The sequence below is a fragment of the Gallinula chloropus genome (genome assembly GCF_964237585.1).
Source record: "Gallinula chloropus genome assembly, chromosome: 4".
Lineage (NCBI taxonomy): Eukaryota > Metazoa > Chordata > Aves > Gruiformes > Rallidae > Gallinula > Gallinula chloropus.
The window spans coordinates 39,401,040-39,414,905 of NC_140088.1; the positions used below are offsets into that span (position 1 = coordinate 39,401,040).

Here is a 13,866-nt window from a genome sequence, read left to right on the forward strand (position 1 = left end):
GTTTTTCGCACCTCTGCACAGCCGTTTGCTCAGACTTCAGTCAGAGGACCAAACTTCAGCCCCTTTCCCACCCTGCCAGGCCCCAGAGGTGGGACAGGAGGTTTGGGAACATGGTGAGAAGCCCCAAAATAGTTGTGACTGGCCTGTGCAAACCGAGGAGAGAGTCTGGGGCGCAAAGTGCAGAATTACAAGGGCAAATAACTCGTGTGTGGGCTGTGTCCCAGCACAACCGCGGCACCCAAACGTGCCCTGACACGGGGTCAACGGCTGTGGTGCCCAGCACCCATGCTGCCGATGGCAAACCACATCATGCTTTGCCAGGTGACTCCAGTTTTGCCTCTTTCTGGCTGCGTGGTTGTCAATCCGTCCATCCCTGGAGTCAGAGCTGCCCAAGTTACCGATCTGCAACAACGGATGATGTTGGGAGGGTTCCAAAGCCATGCTGGTGGTGATTAGAATGCTGGCGTTAGCCTGGTTGACCTGAGCATCCTTTATCTTTCATGGACAGCTCGAAGTAAAATCCTTCTCTCCATGGCTGGGCTGTCTGTCCTTCAGTGTGTTTTATTTAAGCACAAACAATCCCAGAGTTGCCATTCTCTTTACACTGTGGTGTGTAAGGTGCATTAGACTGTGCTACCAAGTTATAAATACACCATCAGGCTTTACACAAAGGGGAATTTTTGTAAAGGGGGTGGTGCCCTGAGGACCACAGGCAGCCGCCATGGGGCTTTCCATGGGTCCCCAATGACGTCCCCCAACACCTGGCACCTTCTGGCCTCCCCCACATATTTTTAGAGTCAGAGACGGACTTGGGTGCCTCCACATAAGCAGCGTTTGTTCTTGGCTGCTTGGGCCCTGGAAAAGGGTAATGGAGCTGGAGAGGATGAGCTGGCAGCCAGCTGCAGCCCCGGCCGGTGCTTACCTAAGCCACTTTCCCTTCGCCAGTGGGATTTTGGAGATTTCACAGGCAGGCACAAGCCCGAGCCCTTCACACGACATCCTGCTTCCTGCCAGTGCCAGTGATGCACTTGGCCCTGCCATGATGAGGTTTCTGGGAAGACACCCCCTCCAAAAAAAATGAAGGGAGTGGTGATCTGCACCGTGCCAAAGGGACAATAATCCCAGCCAGGATGTCTGCCAAAAATCCTTCTACTTGAAAGAGCAAGAAACTTTATGGGCCACAGAGTCTCGTCCCATCAGCTATGACCCCCTGCACGCACCAAAAATCGAACTGCTGGCAGTGGGGTTCGGGGCTACAGGCAGGAAAGGAAGGGTGGGGGGGCCCCAGTGCTGTGGAGAGGGGACCTTATTTAGGCTTTTGTCACCAAGCACCCCCAAATACTCAGTCAAGCCCAGACAGCCACCCTGGGAGGGAACAAAGAAGGGGACAGAAAAAGGGATGAGGAAAGAAGGGGGTGGAGAAAAGGGGGGCAAAGAATGGGGTAAAGGGGATGAGGAAAGAGGGGTGCAATGAAGGGGGCAAAGAAAGAGGGGGTAAAGGGGGGAAAGAAGTGGGGGAAGGGGGAAAGAAAGAAGGGGGGGAAAAAAGGGGGAAAGAAAGATGGGAGTGGGAAGGGGGCTAAGAAGAGACCAGAGAAAAGGGCAGGGGCAAAGAAGTGGGCAAGGGGCGAACGGGGCAGAGAGGAGGCAAAGAAGGACCGGGGGAAGGTAAGGTGGGTCAGAGCAGGAGGCGGGTAACAAAGGCCGGGGGATCTCCGCGCCGGGGATGGGAGGGGGGTTTCCCCTCCCCAGGAAGGGGAGCCCGGACGGGGCGGCCCTGGACCGCCCCATCCATCCCGAGCTCTGGGAATCGAAACCACCGCGGCCGTCCCGCCCGCCCCTCCCGCCGCGGCCCCTTCCGCCGAGATGGAGCGGTCGCTGGGGTCGGCGCTGCCGCCGTACGAGCCACTGGCCGAGGGCTTGGACATGGAGGGGCTGCCACGGAGCACCGTTGTGTCGGTGGAGCCGCCGCCGCCGCCCCCTCCCCGCGACCACCTGGTCTGGTCGCTGTGCACGGCGCTGTACGCCAACGTCTGCTGCCTGGGCTTCATGGCGCTCGTCTTCTCCGTGAAGGTGCGGGGGGCGCCGGGGAGGCGGGAAAGGGGGGGGTGGGGGGAGGGGCGGCCATGTTTGAGCGGGAAGGGGGGAGCGGGGAAGTGGGGGAGCCCCCGGGACCCCAGAGAGACCCCAAACTCAGGGAGCTCCGTGCACCCTGACCTGGGTGTCCCATGGACCTCAGACAGCCCCCAGGGACCCCACAGAGCCCCCAGCCCCCAGGAGGACCCATGAACCCCAAAGACACCCCAGCCCCTGGGAGGACCCCTGGACTCCAGAGAGACCCCCAGGCCCCAGGAGGACCCAGGGATCCGACACAACCCCCAGGAGGACCCAGGGATCCCAGAGAGCCCCCATGGAGCCCCCAGGGACCCCATGGAGCCCCCATGGAGCCTACAGAGGCCCCAGCCCCTGCGAGCACCCAGGGACCCCACAGAGCCTCAACCATGGGTGCCCAAAGCCCACCACAGATCTCCCACCCCATGGACCCTACAGAACCCCAAGCCCAAGGGTGCTCAAAGGATCCCAGAGGACCCCCCTTTCTATGGACCCCTGCCCCCACAGAAGCGGGAAGCTCAGCCCAGCGTGGCAGCTCAGGCCCCCAGAGCCCCTCCAGCGCCACCCTGCTGCAGCCTGGAGCCTCCCATTGCCCCCCTCCCCCTGGCCCCACCCCTGCCCCACTAACTCTCCCCTCTGCCTCCCCCCAGTCCAGGGACCGCAAAGTCCTGGGTGACTACAGTGGGGCACTCAGCTATGGCTCCACCGCCAAGTACCTGAACATCACCGCCCTGCTGCTCAACATCTTCCTCGTCATCCTCCTCGTCGCCCTGCTTGCTAGCGGCGTCATCACCGTGGTGAACTACTACAACATGGGGCAGGAGCATCACCCCTACTCTGGCTCCACTTAGCCCTTTCCTGGCTGTGTGGGCAAGAGCATCCCCCCCTACATCTGCGGGGAGCCCATGTCACCCCTCAGAACTGGGGCGGGGGGGGATGTCTTCCCTGCGGCCCCCAGAGCCCGCTGGGGTCCTGTACCACTTTCTTTGCTGTTTGAGCCCCTGTGGAGCCCTCTCTGATGGCCACTCTCATAGGCCTCCCTGGAAGTGCCTGGAAACACCTCTCCTCTGGCAGGAGCTGAGCACCCACAAACTCGCTGCAGCAGGGGGAGAGAGCACGCTTTTCTGCTTGCTGCTTCACTCTTGTTGTGTACCCCAAGTGCCTCTATGAAGTGCCTTGTTCAGAGAAAATCCCTTTAAATAAAAGTTTCCTTTACTTTTTCAGTTTTGGCTCAGTTTTATTTTAGCTGGGTGTGGCTCAAGGCCCCCCCATGCCAGCTTGGCTGGCTGAGAAATAGCACCTGCCCTGGGGATGCGCCTGGAGAGGGGAATTGTGCCTTGGCACTGAGCATCCGAGAGATGACGCTCAAGGATGCACCAGGCTCAGTGAACCCGGGTGCTCGCTTTTACACGGGATGCAAAGTGCTTGCGAGGCAGGCGCACCCCAAGGATGTGGGCAGTGCCATGGCTTTGTTGGGCTGTCACCAGGAGCACACACACACACACACACACACACCCGACCTGTGGGAGGGGAGTAGGAGCAAGCAGAGCTGGGAGTAAGACTGATGTTGGAGCAGGGTGTTGGGCAAAGGGCTTCAGCAAGATGAGCTCGGATGTGAGTGTACATCCATGAAGGGGACAGCGGGGAAGCTTCCAGCAGGAAAGGGAAGCTGTGGGTGGTATGGCTCCATCCCAAAGCGCTTTGCTGCAGGGGGGAGAGAGATGCACAATGCAGTCCTGATTGACTGGCAGTGCTGGGAACACCGGGTGATGGGAATGCCACCAGGCAGGGCTGCTTTTAGGGTGAGGTGAGACAGCGACCCCCTTTTCTCCTCCTCTCCGAAGCTTTTGCAGCATCAAGACCTTGCTCAGGCCATCCCTGGCACCTCGCTGCAGGGCTTGCCGGGGAGCAGCAGGAATCCTCATGCCTCTGGAGCTGCCAACACATGGCATGGAGTTACCCGGCTTCAGCGGTGTCCGAAGTGACCCGGACAAGATCCTCCCAAACCTTCTGGCTGTAGCCCACCTGGCAGAGCTTCAAGTATGTGGCTGGCCTGGCTTCCCCCTTCCCCGGCTCGCTGAAAACCTCTGTGCTCCTCGCCCTTGGCAGATGCAGGTCCTCGGGGCTGGGGCCCCACAAAGATGGGACAAAAAGAGCCTGTTTTTCTTTTTTCCCTTTTTCTCCCCCCAGCCCCCCAAGAACATCAGGCTCCTTCCAAGAAGCCGCGCTCATGAGTAAGACGTCAGAAATCCTGCCTGCAAAACACAACGGTTATTTGTTGCAAGATCCTTTGGCACGAATCTCCTGGTGAATCATTTATTCCTCCGCTTCTTCCCGTAAGAGCAAACAAGCGTGAGCCCCGCTCCCAGCTGCTCGCTGCCCTCCCAGCTCCCAGGCCCCTGATGTGCCCTCCAGCAGACTCCAGATCAAGCATCCCCATCTAGGGGTTGAGAAGCCTTTCAGCAGCCCCTTGCTCAAAAACATCGCCCTGACCTTTCGGGCTCTTGGCAGCGCCAGCTCATTACAGCGCTGGCAGCAGCCGCATCCCATTATACAAGGGGCTGGCGGCGTGCCAGCAGGGTGTGCTGGATTGTGTCCGCTCCTGCACAGTCCTCCCTCCTCTCCCCAACCTTGGTGGAGCCAGATCCAGCCTTATTCTGCCCAAAGCCTTCACGGCACATCACTTCCCCAGGGAGTTTCGATGCCCACTTGGGTTGGTGCTGGGATATGGGCTCACTGTGACACCCCTCCCCCCCCGCCCCCCCCCCACCCCCGAGCTCTTTCCTCCCCCACCCCCAGCTCCTCGGTTGTCCAACACATGGAAAAAAAAAAATCCCTCAGCAAGTCTTCATGGGGAAGCTCCACAGCTGAAAACCTGCTGGGATGGTCCCAGTCCCATATCCCAGCCTGAAGCAGGACAGAATTGGAGGGGGAGAGGCAGCCCCTCACTCCCCTGGCTCATCTGCGAAACATTCCATGCCTCCACAGAGAGCAACTGGGGACTGCCAGCATGGGGATGCTCCTGGGCACTGTATCCCGGAGGGTGCCAGGAGGGAGCCAGGTGGGACAGCCAGCATGAGCTGGCATTGAAAGCAGGGAGATAAAAGCCCTTTTCCGGGGTAAATCTGCCCGATCCTGGGGCTGCCACCCCGCAGAGGGGAGAGGCAGGGCAGAGTGCACAAAGGAGCACACAGCCTGTTTGTGCTCTTACAGAAATTGCTTCAAGCTGTTGGCAAGTGGCCACCAAGCCCTTGAACTCCCGGCCACGCTGATGGAATTGAGCCCTGATCGAGCAGTGGGGCCCTCGGCAAACCGCACTCGACCCAGCCGAACAAGCGTGACCCCCCCCCAAACCTGATGGTCCCCTGCTCGCCCTGCAGACCCTTCCCTCTGGGTGTGCAAAAGCCATCTGCCACCCCAAACGCTTGGCTTTCCCACAGCTTCCCTCCAGCACTCACCCTCAAAAGCCTTCACCCATAGCATTTCCCCCTAACCCTGTGCATGAGCATCTCTAGGGATCGAGCTGTCTCCACGGGGGCCAGGGGTGCAGGTGGGAGCGGGGACCGGCCGAGGCACCGAGCCAGCAGCAGCAGTAACACAACACAGGTTGAACTTTGTCTCTCTGCTTTAGAGTGTCACGGTTGTTCAGGTTCAAGGGCAAATAAAAGAAGCAGCTGGAAATCAGGCAGGGAGGTGGGAGTCTCACCGGCCACTTGAGTCAGTGAGACAGCTAATCCTGCATGTGCCGGGGAGCTGTGGGAAACGGGGTCAGTACACAGGGGCTCAGAGGCAATGGACAAGGAACTGACTGGTGGCACACTCTCCATGCTGGTTGCCCTCGGCCAACATCCCGATGCTGTAGGTCTTTTTGCCTCCGTGCGAGCTGGGGAAGCAGGTGGTACCCCATGGAGAGACCCCTGACCCCTCAAAAATGCAAGTGGCCTTTCTGGCAACACCTCACATCTGGTGTTGGGGCCGGAGTACCAGCACCCCTAAAATCCCGATGGAGCCCAAGCCCTCTTCCTCTCCATCCATCCATCCATCCATCCATCCATCCATCCATCCATTCATCCATTCCCATGCCCATCCCCCATCCAGCTCCCCACTTCCTGCAGCAACCCCCCAACCATCACCGCGACTCAGTGCTGCCAGAGGAAGGAGCTGAGGCAAAAAGAACAAATGAAAAATTCTTCCATTTCCTGTGGGTTGAGGGCAAGTGACATCAGATCCACACTCAAAGTACCAGGATGGCCAAAACCCCCGCAGTTCAGTGAGTGTCGGAGACAAACAGCTTTGCCCCGCATACTAACCCTCCCCACTTCCTGAGAGGGGAAACTCCTGTTTCTCAGAAAAATGTCAGGGCTGGGTTTCCCTTTCCCATCCCCTCGCCCTGCCTCCAGGAGCCGGGCACTGGGCAGGAAGGCTCTCAGTGCCACCCAAACCCACACAGTTCCTAGGTCTGTGTCTAGGTGGGGTTTTGTTTCTGATGGTTTTTGTCATCCTGCCAATTTCTTGAAGCTGCCCTCCCCCTTTTCCTGCCCCCAGCCCAGTTTTGACAGCCCCCAGGCCTCCTCGCAGCTCCAGGACCTCGGCACAGATGCTAAAAGCAAAGGGAGGAGAAAGCCTTCAAAAACACTGGTAGGGAAGAGGATTTGGGAGCCCAGGGTCTGCCCCCACCACCAGCAACGTGTCCCTCCTGACCTCACATGCTACACTTCCCTGATGGAACCAGATAATCCTGGCAGCACAGCTCAGGGTTAGAAAATCCTTATCGGCCCGAGAGAGCAAAAAGCAAAGGTAATAGGCAAGGTGCCCACCTCATGGCATCGCCCGCCTCATGGGCATCCCCCGCCTCATGGGCATCCCCCTCTGCCTGCCCCAGATCCCAGCCAGGGCTGTGTCCCTCTCCCCCACGCCTGGCCCTAAGCCCCCAACCCTCCTTGTGGACCCCACTCTGTGCCACAGCCTGTCCGGAGAGACCCTGTGCGCCTGCCCCAGTGCCCTGCGTGATGTCAGGTGGGGTGGCCCCACCCCGGAAAACCCTTCCTCTCGCCTATAACTAGCCCACACCCTGATCACTGCTGGAGACAGGCTGCCATGGAGACTTACCCGCAGTCCGTCAGCATCAACATGCAGCCCTATGGCAGGAACATGGCCGGTTCCCCGGCCACTGCCTTCGGCCCCACCGTCACCTCCTTCATTCGGCCAGAGCCCGTCCCCAACACCACAGACTTTGTGCTGTGGTCCTTCTTCAACGCCATGTACTGCAACCCCTTCTGCCTGGGCTTCATCGCACTCATCTTCTCCGTTAAGGTGAGGGGAAAATCAGCCCCATCCCACCACCTCCCTGCCTGACTCGGGGGGGGGGGGGGGGGGGGGTGGTGTCCCACCTACCGCCTGCCCCCATGCCAGGGCTCCCTAATCCTGGCTCTTCCTGTCCCATCTTGTCCTACCCCACTGAACTCCACCCTGTCCCTTCTTGTACCACCAAATCCCACCCTGTCCCATCTTGCCCTACCCCACCAAATCGGACCCTGTCCCTCCCCACCTCTCCCTGTCCCAGCTTGCCCCAGACTGCCCCAGCCTGCCCTGTCCCCACCTCACTTCACACCCAATGTCCCAGCAAAGCCACCATTGGAGAGCTGCCCATCCTATGGCAGAGCCTCGGGACAGGGGAACCTGGGCAGCATGGTATGTCCAGCTCTCCTCCCACGAGCTCAAGCGAGCCCTGGACCATCTCCCAGTGGGGGTATATGGTGGGCTGCCGGCTCCCGGCTCCTTCCCACGGTGCTGCCGAAGCCACGGTGCAATTTCACCCCTACCTGAGATAAGAAACAGCTGCTCCCTGCCTGGTTTTCCTTTGCTACCTTGAAAGTAAATTGGATTTAATGGGTGCCCTGATAACCTCAGAGGTGCATGTCAGCATCTGACAGCACCATGGGAAGAGCTGTGTGGGTGCTCCCGACTGGACCCCCCCTCTTCTACCCGGATGTCCCTGGTCCTACACCGCTGCCCTGGCCCCTCCTCCCCTCCAAGGACTGGGCAGGGTGTTGTGGAGCATAATGGCTTTTAATAAGCCACTAAGAAAGAGCTTTCAGGCTGCTGTGAGCTCTGCTTTCCCACGTCGAGGTGGGTTTCTTGGGGTTGTGGCAGAGCCCAGTGTGTCCCGGTGCCGGGCTGTGCCGAGGATGGCTCCCGATGGTGAGGAACCCCAGGATGTTGCCTCCGCCCACTGCCACGCCTGGCTCATGCTGTTTCACTACCCATCTCCCTCTCCTGATCCGCAGGCCAGAGACAGCAAATTCACCCAGGACACATCAGCTGCCAGAAACTATGCGCGGACGGCCATGCACCTGAACATAGCAGCGTTCTGCCTCGGCATCGTGTTTACCATCATTTTAATTGTGCTGCTGGTCTTGTACTTTAGGGTGCCGTAGGACAGTGTCTGATTACCCCATCCCACCAGGCAGCACCGGCACTAGGGCCTTGTTTCTCCTTCCCTCGCTCATGGGGGAGACGTGTGGCCCCCTGTGAGATCTTCCTCCCTGCTCCTGCCAGAAAAGAATGTGTCCTTGGCACCCTCCTGATGCACCCCAACCCTGACAGCCCTCCTCAGCACCAACCTATGGGGCAAATAAAGCTCCCTCCCAGCTGTCTCCTTGGACATGTCATGCTTTCGGGGTGCGGGAGGTGGCATTTGCCCCAGGCATCTCCACCTCGGAGGGGCTGGAGCACAGTCAAGTTTGGGGGATGGGGGGAGGCCAGGCTGAACAGGGCAGGACAGCAGGAAGGGGCTTGGAGGGGTGGCAGCAGGCGGATGCTGTTTGTGACATGCCATCATGCACACGCCCCACAGCTTCTGGAGTGCTGAGACCTCCAGCCCTAACCCTCTGCTCCCCCCTGCCCACGGTTGAGGTGGTCACAGCGGGGAGGGGGCTGCCAGGAACAACGGGGGAGCTGAAGGGGACCTGAGGGGAAGCTGGGGAGGAGCTGGGGGGGAACTGGGGGGTCCCAACTTTCTGGCCACCCCAAAGCCAAGCCCACCGCCCTCCCTGCCCCTCTCGGCTCTTCTCCCATCCAAAGGCAACCTTGGCCTTGAGCCCCCAGCAATTCCAGCCCCCTTCTCACCCGGCCTGGGTTGGGGGAACACGGGTGGTCGTTCCCTGGGTGGCCGTTCCCGCCACCCCCGAGGCGGGGGGGGGGGCCGGGGGAGGGGAGTGGGGGCGTAGGGGTGCGGCTGCCCCGCCTCGCCGTGGGGTCTGGGCGCTGGGGGCGGTGCGGGTCCCGTTCCCCTCCCGTTCGTCCTCAGTTTCATTTCCCCAGCGCTCCCGGCTCGGCTTCCGGCTCGACCCGGCCATGAAGCCGCGTCAGGCCGAGGTGTCCATCCCGCTGCAGACCCCCGGGCGGGGGCAGAGCTCGGCCGCCGGCCCCGACGGGCAGCCCCGGGACTACGTGATCTGGTCCCTGCTCAACGTGCTCCTGGGCTCCGGGATCGCCTACCTGGGCTGCCTCTGCTTCCCCGCGCTCATCTACTCCATCAAGGTGAGGGGGGCGGCTCAGGGGCTCCCACCCGCCGCCCCGGACCCTCGAACCGCTCTGCCAGGCCACCCTCTCCTCCCCGGATTTGGGCCGGCTCGGGACCCCCAGCCTGCTCCCCGCCCCGCTGTCCGTGACCCGGGGGGGTTCCCGCCCCGTTCGCGCTGATATCCCGCTCATCCGTGGCCCCGACCCAGCCCCACCCGGATCTTTCCCCCCAACCTCGGACCCCTCGATCCAGTCCCCCCCGACCCAGCCCTCTGACGTCATCCCTACCCTGGCTCGCCCCCTTACCCCCCAGACTCCTCTCCCAATCCAGATTCCCCAACCCAGGACCCCCAGACCCGGACTCCCCCATCCTGGCTTCTCCTGATGCCATCCTGCCCTGGGACACCCCCCCCCCCCAATCTGGTCTCCCCTATCCCGGTGCCCTCGTCCCCCCCAGCCCCGTACCCCCCAACCCCAAGAGCTGGGACTGTAGGTGGGGGGAGACAGTCAGTGCCTGGTGGCTCACTGCCCTGTCCCAGGGCTGTGCATCCCTGAGGACCCGGCACCACCACGAGTCCCCAGCCCCATCCATCCCTGCTGAGCCCCCCGTTTGCCCCCACAGGCCCGTGACTGCAAGGTGCTGGGGGACCTGGAGGGTGCTCAGCGGCATGGTGCCCGTGCCAAGGTGTGGAACATTGTCTGCTCCGTTCTGATGGTCCTCACTGTAGTGATCACCATCCTCATGGTCATCATTGTGATCGCCTCTGTCAAGACTTGAGCCCCGCATGACCACCAGCCCGCTTGCTGCTACGCTGAAGGGCATTCCTCCTCCTCCTCTTCCATGCCAGTGTCCCTGCTATGGGTAGGTGGCACAGGGGGCACAGAGCAATGCCCCATCCCCTCGCTGCCTGCACCTTTGCGTGTCCCAGCACAGCCACTGTGTGGAAGGGGCTGGGTGGACCAGACTGGGACGCGGGGCTCAGCCCCCCTTTCTTGGCTTGTGCACTGTGGCAGGGAGCTGCTGGGCTTCCTGGTGTGTACGTAAGCTACGACACATATATAGGTTTCATCTGCCACAAATAAAGCTTGTCCTGCCAAAGCCCCTCATCTGTCGCCTTATTTACAGCAGGGAAGGAGAAGAGCATCCTCACGTATCTTTGGGACAGCCACCTCCTCATCCTCCTCCCCCTCATCCTCATCTTCCTCCTTATCCCCCTTGTCTTGATCTTCACTGTACTCCTCCTCCTCTTTCTTGTCCTCATCCTTCTCCTTCTCCTCCTCCTCGTCCCGCTCCACCAAGACGTGCTGCCCACCAGCTCTGCAGCTCTGCCCCCACCCCCACAACAAAACCCATCTTCCCATTCTGTGGCTGCGGTCTCCTCCTCCCCGGCCCAGCTCCAGCTCCTTCACACACCACACAGCGCTTCGCTACAACCGGCCCTTCAGCAGTTTAGCACTAAGCTCCCAGCGAACGCATCCGGCAGCCCAAATGCTCACAGATGAGAGGTCTTCCCAGCTGAGATCGTCGAGGGGGACTGGGCTCATTGCATCAACCAAGATGAGCTGGTGCAGCAAGAGGTGCTGGCACCAAGGGTCTGTGTTGTACCGGCTCCTGGGGGTCACGGTCACTTGGCTTCAAAGGCTACCGCTGCTCCATCCCGATGGTTTTCCCAAGAGTTTGGCCTCTCCCTTGGTCACACTGGAGCCGTCTGTGCTCCTCATGGCAGGAGGGAGGCTAGATATAGAAAGCCCACAGGCTCGCAATCCCGCTGTTGTTTCTCCTAGTGCCCAGCCAAGCGAGCCCGATAACCACAGCCTGGGGAGGGCTGTAATTTGCTGGTTTATATATAGAGGAGATGAGGTCGCGCTGTAGGCAACAGCTGTATAAAGGGGCTGCTCTGCCCCGCTCCCCAGACAGGCTGGTGAAGCCAGAGAGCCGTGAGGTGCCCCTCTCCGTGGCCATGGACACCTCCTTCCCGCGGGAGGACTACTTGCCCACGCCATCCCACAAGCGGGAGCCGTGTCCTGACACTGGCACCCCCCTGCTGCCCCGCGACCACCTCATCTGGTCCATCTTCAACACCATCTACATGAACTTCTGCTGTCTTGGCTTCGTGGCACTCGCCTTCTCCGTCAAGGTACGTACATCGAGTGGGGATGAGAGATGGGACATTTGGGGTCACCCAGGAGCCCTCCCCACGCTGGTGCCCAAGGATGGGCTTCCTGAGGAGACATGGAGCACCACGCAGGGGGGCTGGAAGCCCACCACCCTTAGGACCCCAGTTGCAGGCGACACCGTGGCCTGGAAAAGCCCTTGACGTTTTCCACAACCTGTTACCGAGGCCCTGAGATGCCCTAGGTAACCACGAGTTACTGCCACTGCCTACAGAGCCCCTGCTTCATCCTAGAGGTGCTGGGCTGCGGGGGCTGGGGGGGGTGTGGGGGTGTGGGGGGGGTGGTGGGGTGGTGCATGATAACCCTAGCCCCCATGCCTGCACTGCACCCCTGTGGAAACGTGGGGGAGTGAGGGCTGGAGCCAGCGAGGCTCTGGAAGAAGCAGGAAGGGAAAAAAACAAGGGCAAGGAAAGCAGGGCCAGAGGGGAACTGTGGCGTGCAGAGCTGGGGGGGCAGCCCAGGACAGACAGACAGCCTGGGACGGATAGCCAGCCAGCCGGCTGCCCTTGTGACACCACCCGAGGGGACACTAAATGGCAGGCTGCCCAGGGGGACAAAGCCACGAGGCTGGGCAGAAGCACGGGCAGGGACCTGCGGGTGCCCAGACACTGTGGCCCCATCTCTGCCCCATCTCTTGGCTGTTGCAGGCGCGGGACCAGAAAGTGGCCGGGGACGTGGAAGCTGCTCGTCGCTTCAGCTCCAAGGCCAGGTGCTACAACGGGCTGGCCACGGCGGGGTGCGTGGTGCTGCCGCTGCTGCTCGCCGCCCTGGTCATCACCGGCGTGATCCACCTCTCCAAGCTGGCCCAGGAATCTGTTGGCTTCTTCACTTACCAGTTCGGTGGGAGCGATGAGGAGGACAAGTGACCCGGGAGCGAAGGGCTCGTAGGAAATCCTCTGCATCACTGCTGGCCCCCAACACACCCATCAAAGACCAGTTTAACCCAGCTGCCACCAGGGGCCACATCTGCAACCCTTCACGCCCATCGTGTGGCCTGGGGCGATGGCGGGGGGGCGCGGGGGGGGAGACCCTCAAGCTTCCCCCCAGTGCTGCACCTCCCCTCTCCCAGCCTGGCCCAGCACCCTCAGTCCCCGCTGCTGGTCACGCTTCCCAGGGCAGCTCTGGTACTTCTGTTTACCCTGTCATTTTGGGGGGGTGGGGAAGGGGTTGCCCCCTTTCATCCTGCATGGAGCACAGCACCCCTCCAGCCCCAGTGAACACATTAAATCGTTTTACATGTTGCAAGTCTCCTGTGTGTGTGGTGCCTGGGGGTGGAGGAGGCGGAAAGGGGGTGTGGAATGGGGCTGGAGGGACAGCCGGAATCTGTGTTGTGTGCTCTGGTCATGACGTTCGCTGCCAGAAGCCTGCCAGACCCAGGGAGCTGGAGGTTCTGGCAGCAGGAGGTTTCCTGGCCCTGTGGGGACAATGCTGCAGCTGAGATGCACCCCCCCATCCAGTGGGAGCTGAGATTTCAAATTCATTGCAGGATGGAGGTGATGAGCACAGGGCGCAGCCCCACTGCTCGGTGCTCCCCCTTTGAATTTCCTCCCCAGGCAGAGCTGGCTTGTGTTAGCCAAGGATTTCCTTTTTTTGGAAGAGGTCTGGGGGAGGACCCCTGAGACCTGGCTCAGAGCTGGGCTCAATCCCCAGCCTCCTTCAAATCCAACTCCAGGGTTGAATGGATGGAGGGGACAGGGATCCACTTCTCCTGCCTGACTGCCAAGGTCTACTGCTAATTGGAGGTTGGGTGACTTTTGATGAGGCCTGAGGGAGTGCCAGCATAATTATATGGTGAGGGAGCGGCTTCGCCTCCTTCCCTAAGCGTTCCCACATGCTGCCTGCAGCCAGGACCAGCCGTGGGGATTTCTATAACTCCGCAGGGTTCAGCAGCATTCCTGGGGCTCAGGCAGAGAGGATGGAGCCAGGGCAGGGTGGGGGGTGCTGGGGATCGATCCCTTCTCTCCTTTGGGGCTTTCTGGGACACCAGAAACACCTTACATAGGACCCATCCACTCTTTGCTCATGGTGAGCTGGGGGATGAAAAAATGCTGTGTT

The 13,866-nt window shown here is 60.8% G+C and overlaps 4 protein-coding genes across 4 annotated transcripts; all 4 read left to right on the forward strand.

Moving 5' to 3' along the window:
• Nucleotides 1–1,857: 1,857 nt before the first annotated feature.
• Nucleotides 1,858–3,335, forward strand: LOC311191681 (dispanin subfamily A member 2b-like). Its single transcript, XM_084263923.1, has 2 exons — nucleotides 1,858–2,073; nucleotides 2,763–3,335. The coding sequence occupies exons 1-2, from the start codon at nucleotides 1,867–1,869 to the stop codon at nucleotides 2,961–2,963; spliced, it is 408 nt and encodes a 135-aa protein (XP_084120049.1). The 5' UTR covers nucleotides 1,858–1,866; the 3' UTR covers nucleotides 2,964–3,335.
• Nucleotides 3,336–7,209: 3,874 nt separating this feature from the next.
• On the forward strand, nucleotides 7,210–8,549 carry LOC311191134 (interferon-induced transmembrane protein 3-like; the record flags this gene model as incomplete). Its single annotated transcript, XM_084263232.1, has 2 exons — nucleotides 7,210–7,425; nucleotides 8,400–8,549. The coding sequence occupies 2 exons, from the start codon at nucleotides 7,210–7,212 to the stop codon at nucleotides 8,547–8,549; spliced, it is 366 nt and encodes a 121-aa protein (XP_084119358.1).
• Nucleotides 8,550–9,385: 836 nt separating this feature from the next.
• On the forward strand, nucleotides 9,386–10,729 carry LOC311191811 (interferon-induced transmembrane protein 5-like). The gene is made up of 2 exons (XM_084264107.1): nucleotides 9,386–9,654; nucleotides 10,259–10,729. Exons 1-2 carry the CDS (start codon nucleotides 9,469–9,471, stop codon nucleotides 10,412–10,414), a joined length of 342 nt encoding a protein of 113 aa, XP_084120233.1. The 5' UTR covers nucleotides 9,386–9,468; the 3' UTR covers nucleotides 10,415–10,729.
• Nucleotides 10,730–11,597: 868 nt separating this feature from the next.
• LOC311191472 (interferon-induced transmembrane protein 5-like) lies at nucleotides 11,598–12,789 on the forward strand (the record flags this gene model as incomplete). Its single annotated transcript, XM_084263661.1, has 2 exons — nucleotides 11,598–11,774; nucleotides 12,459–12,789. The coding sequence occupies 2 exons, from the start codon at nucleotides 11,598–11,600 to the stop codon at nucleotides 12,675–12,677; spliced, it is 396 nt and encodes a 131-aa protein (XP_084119787.1). The 3' UTR covers nucleotides 12,678–12,789.
• Nucleotides 12,790–13,866: the final 1,077 nt, after the last annotated feature.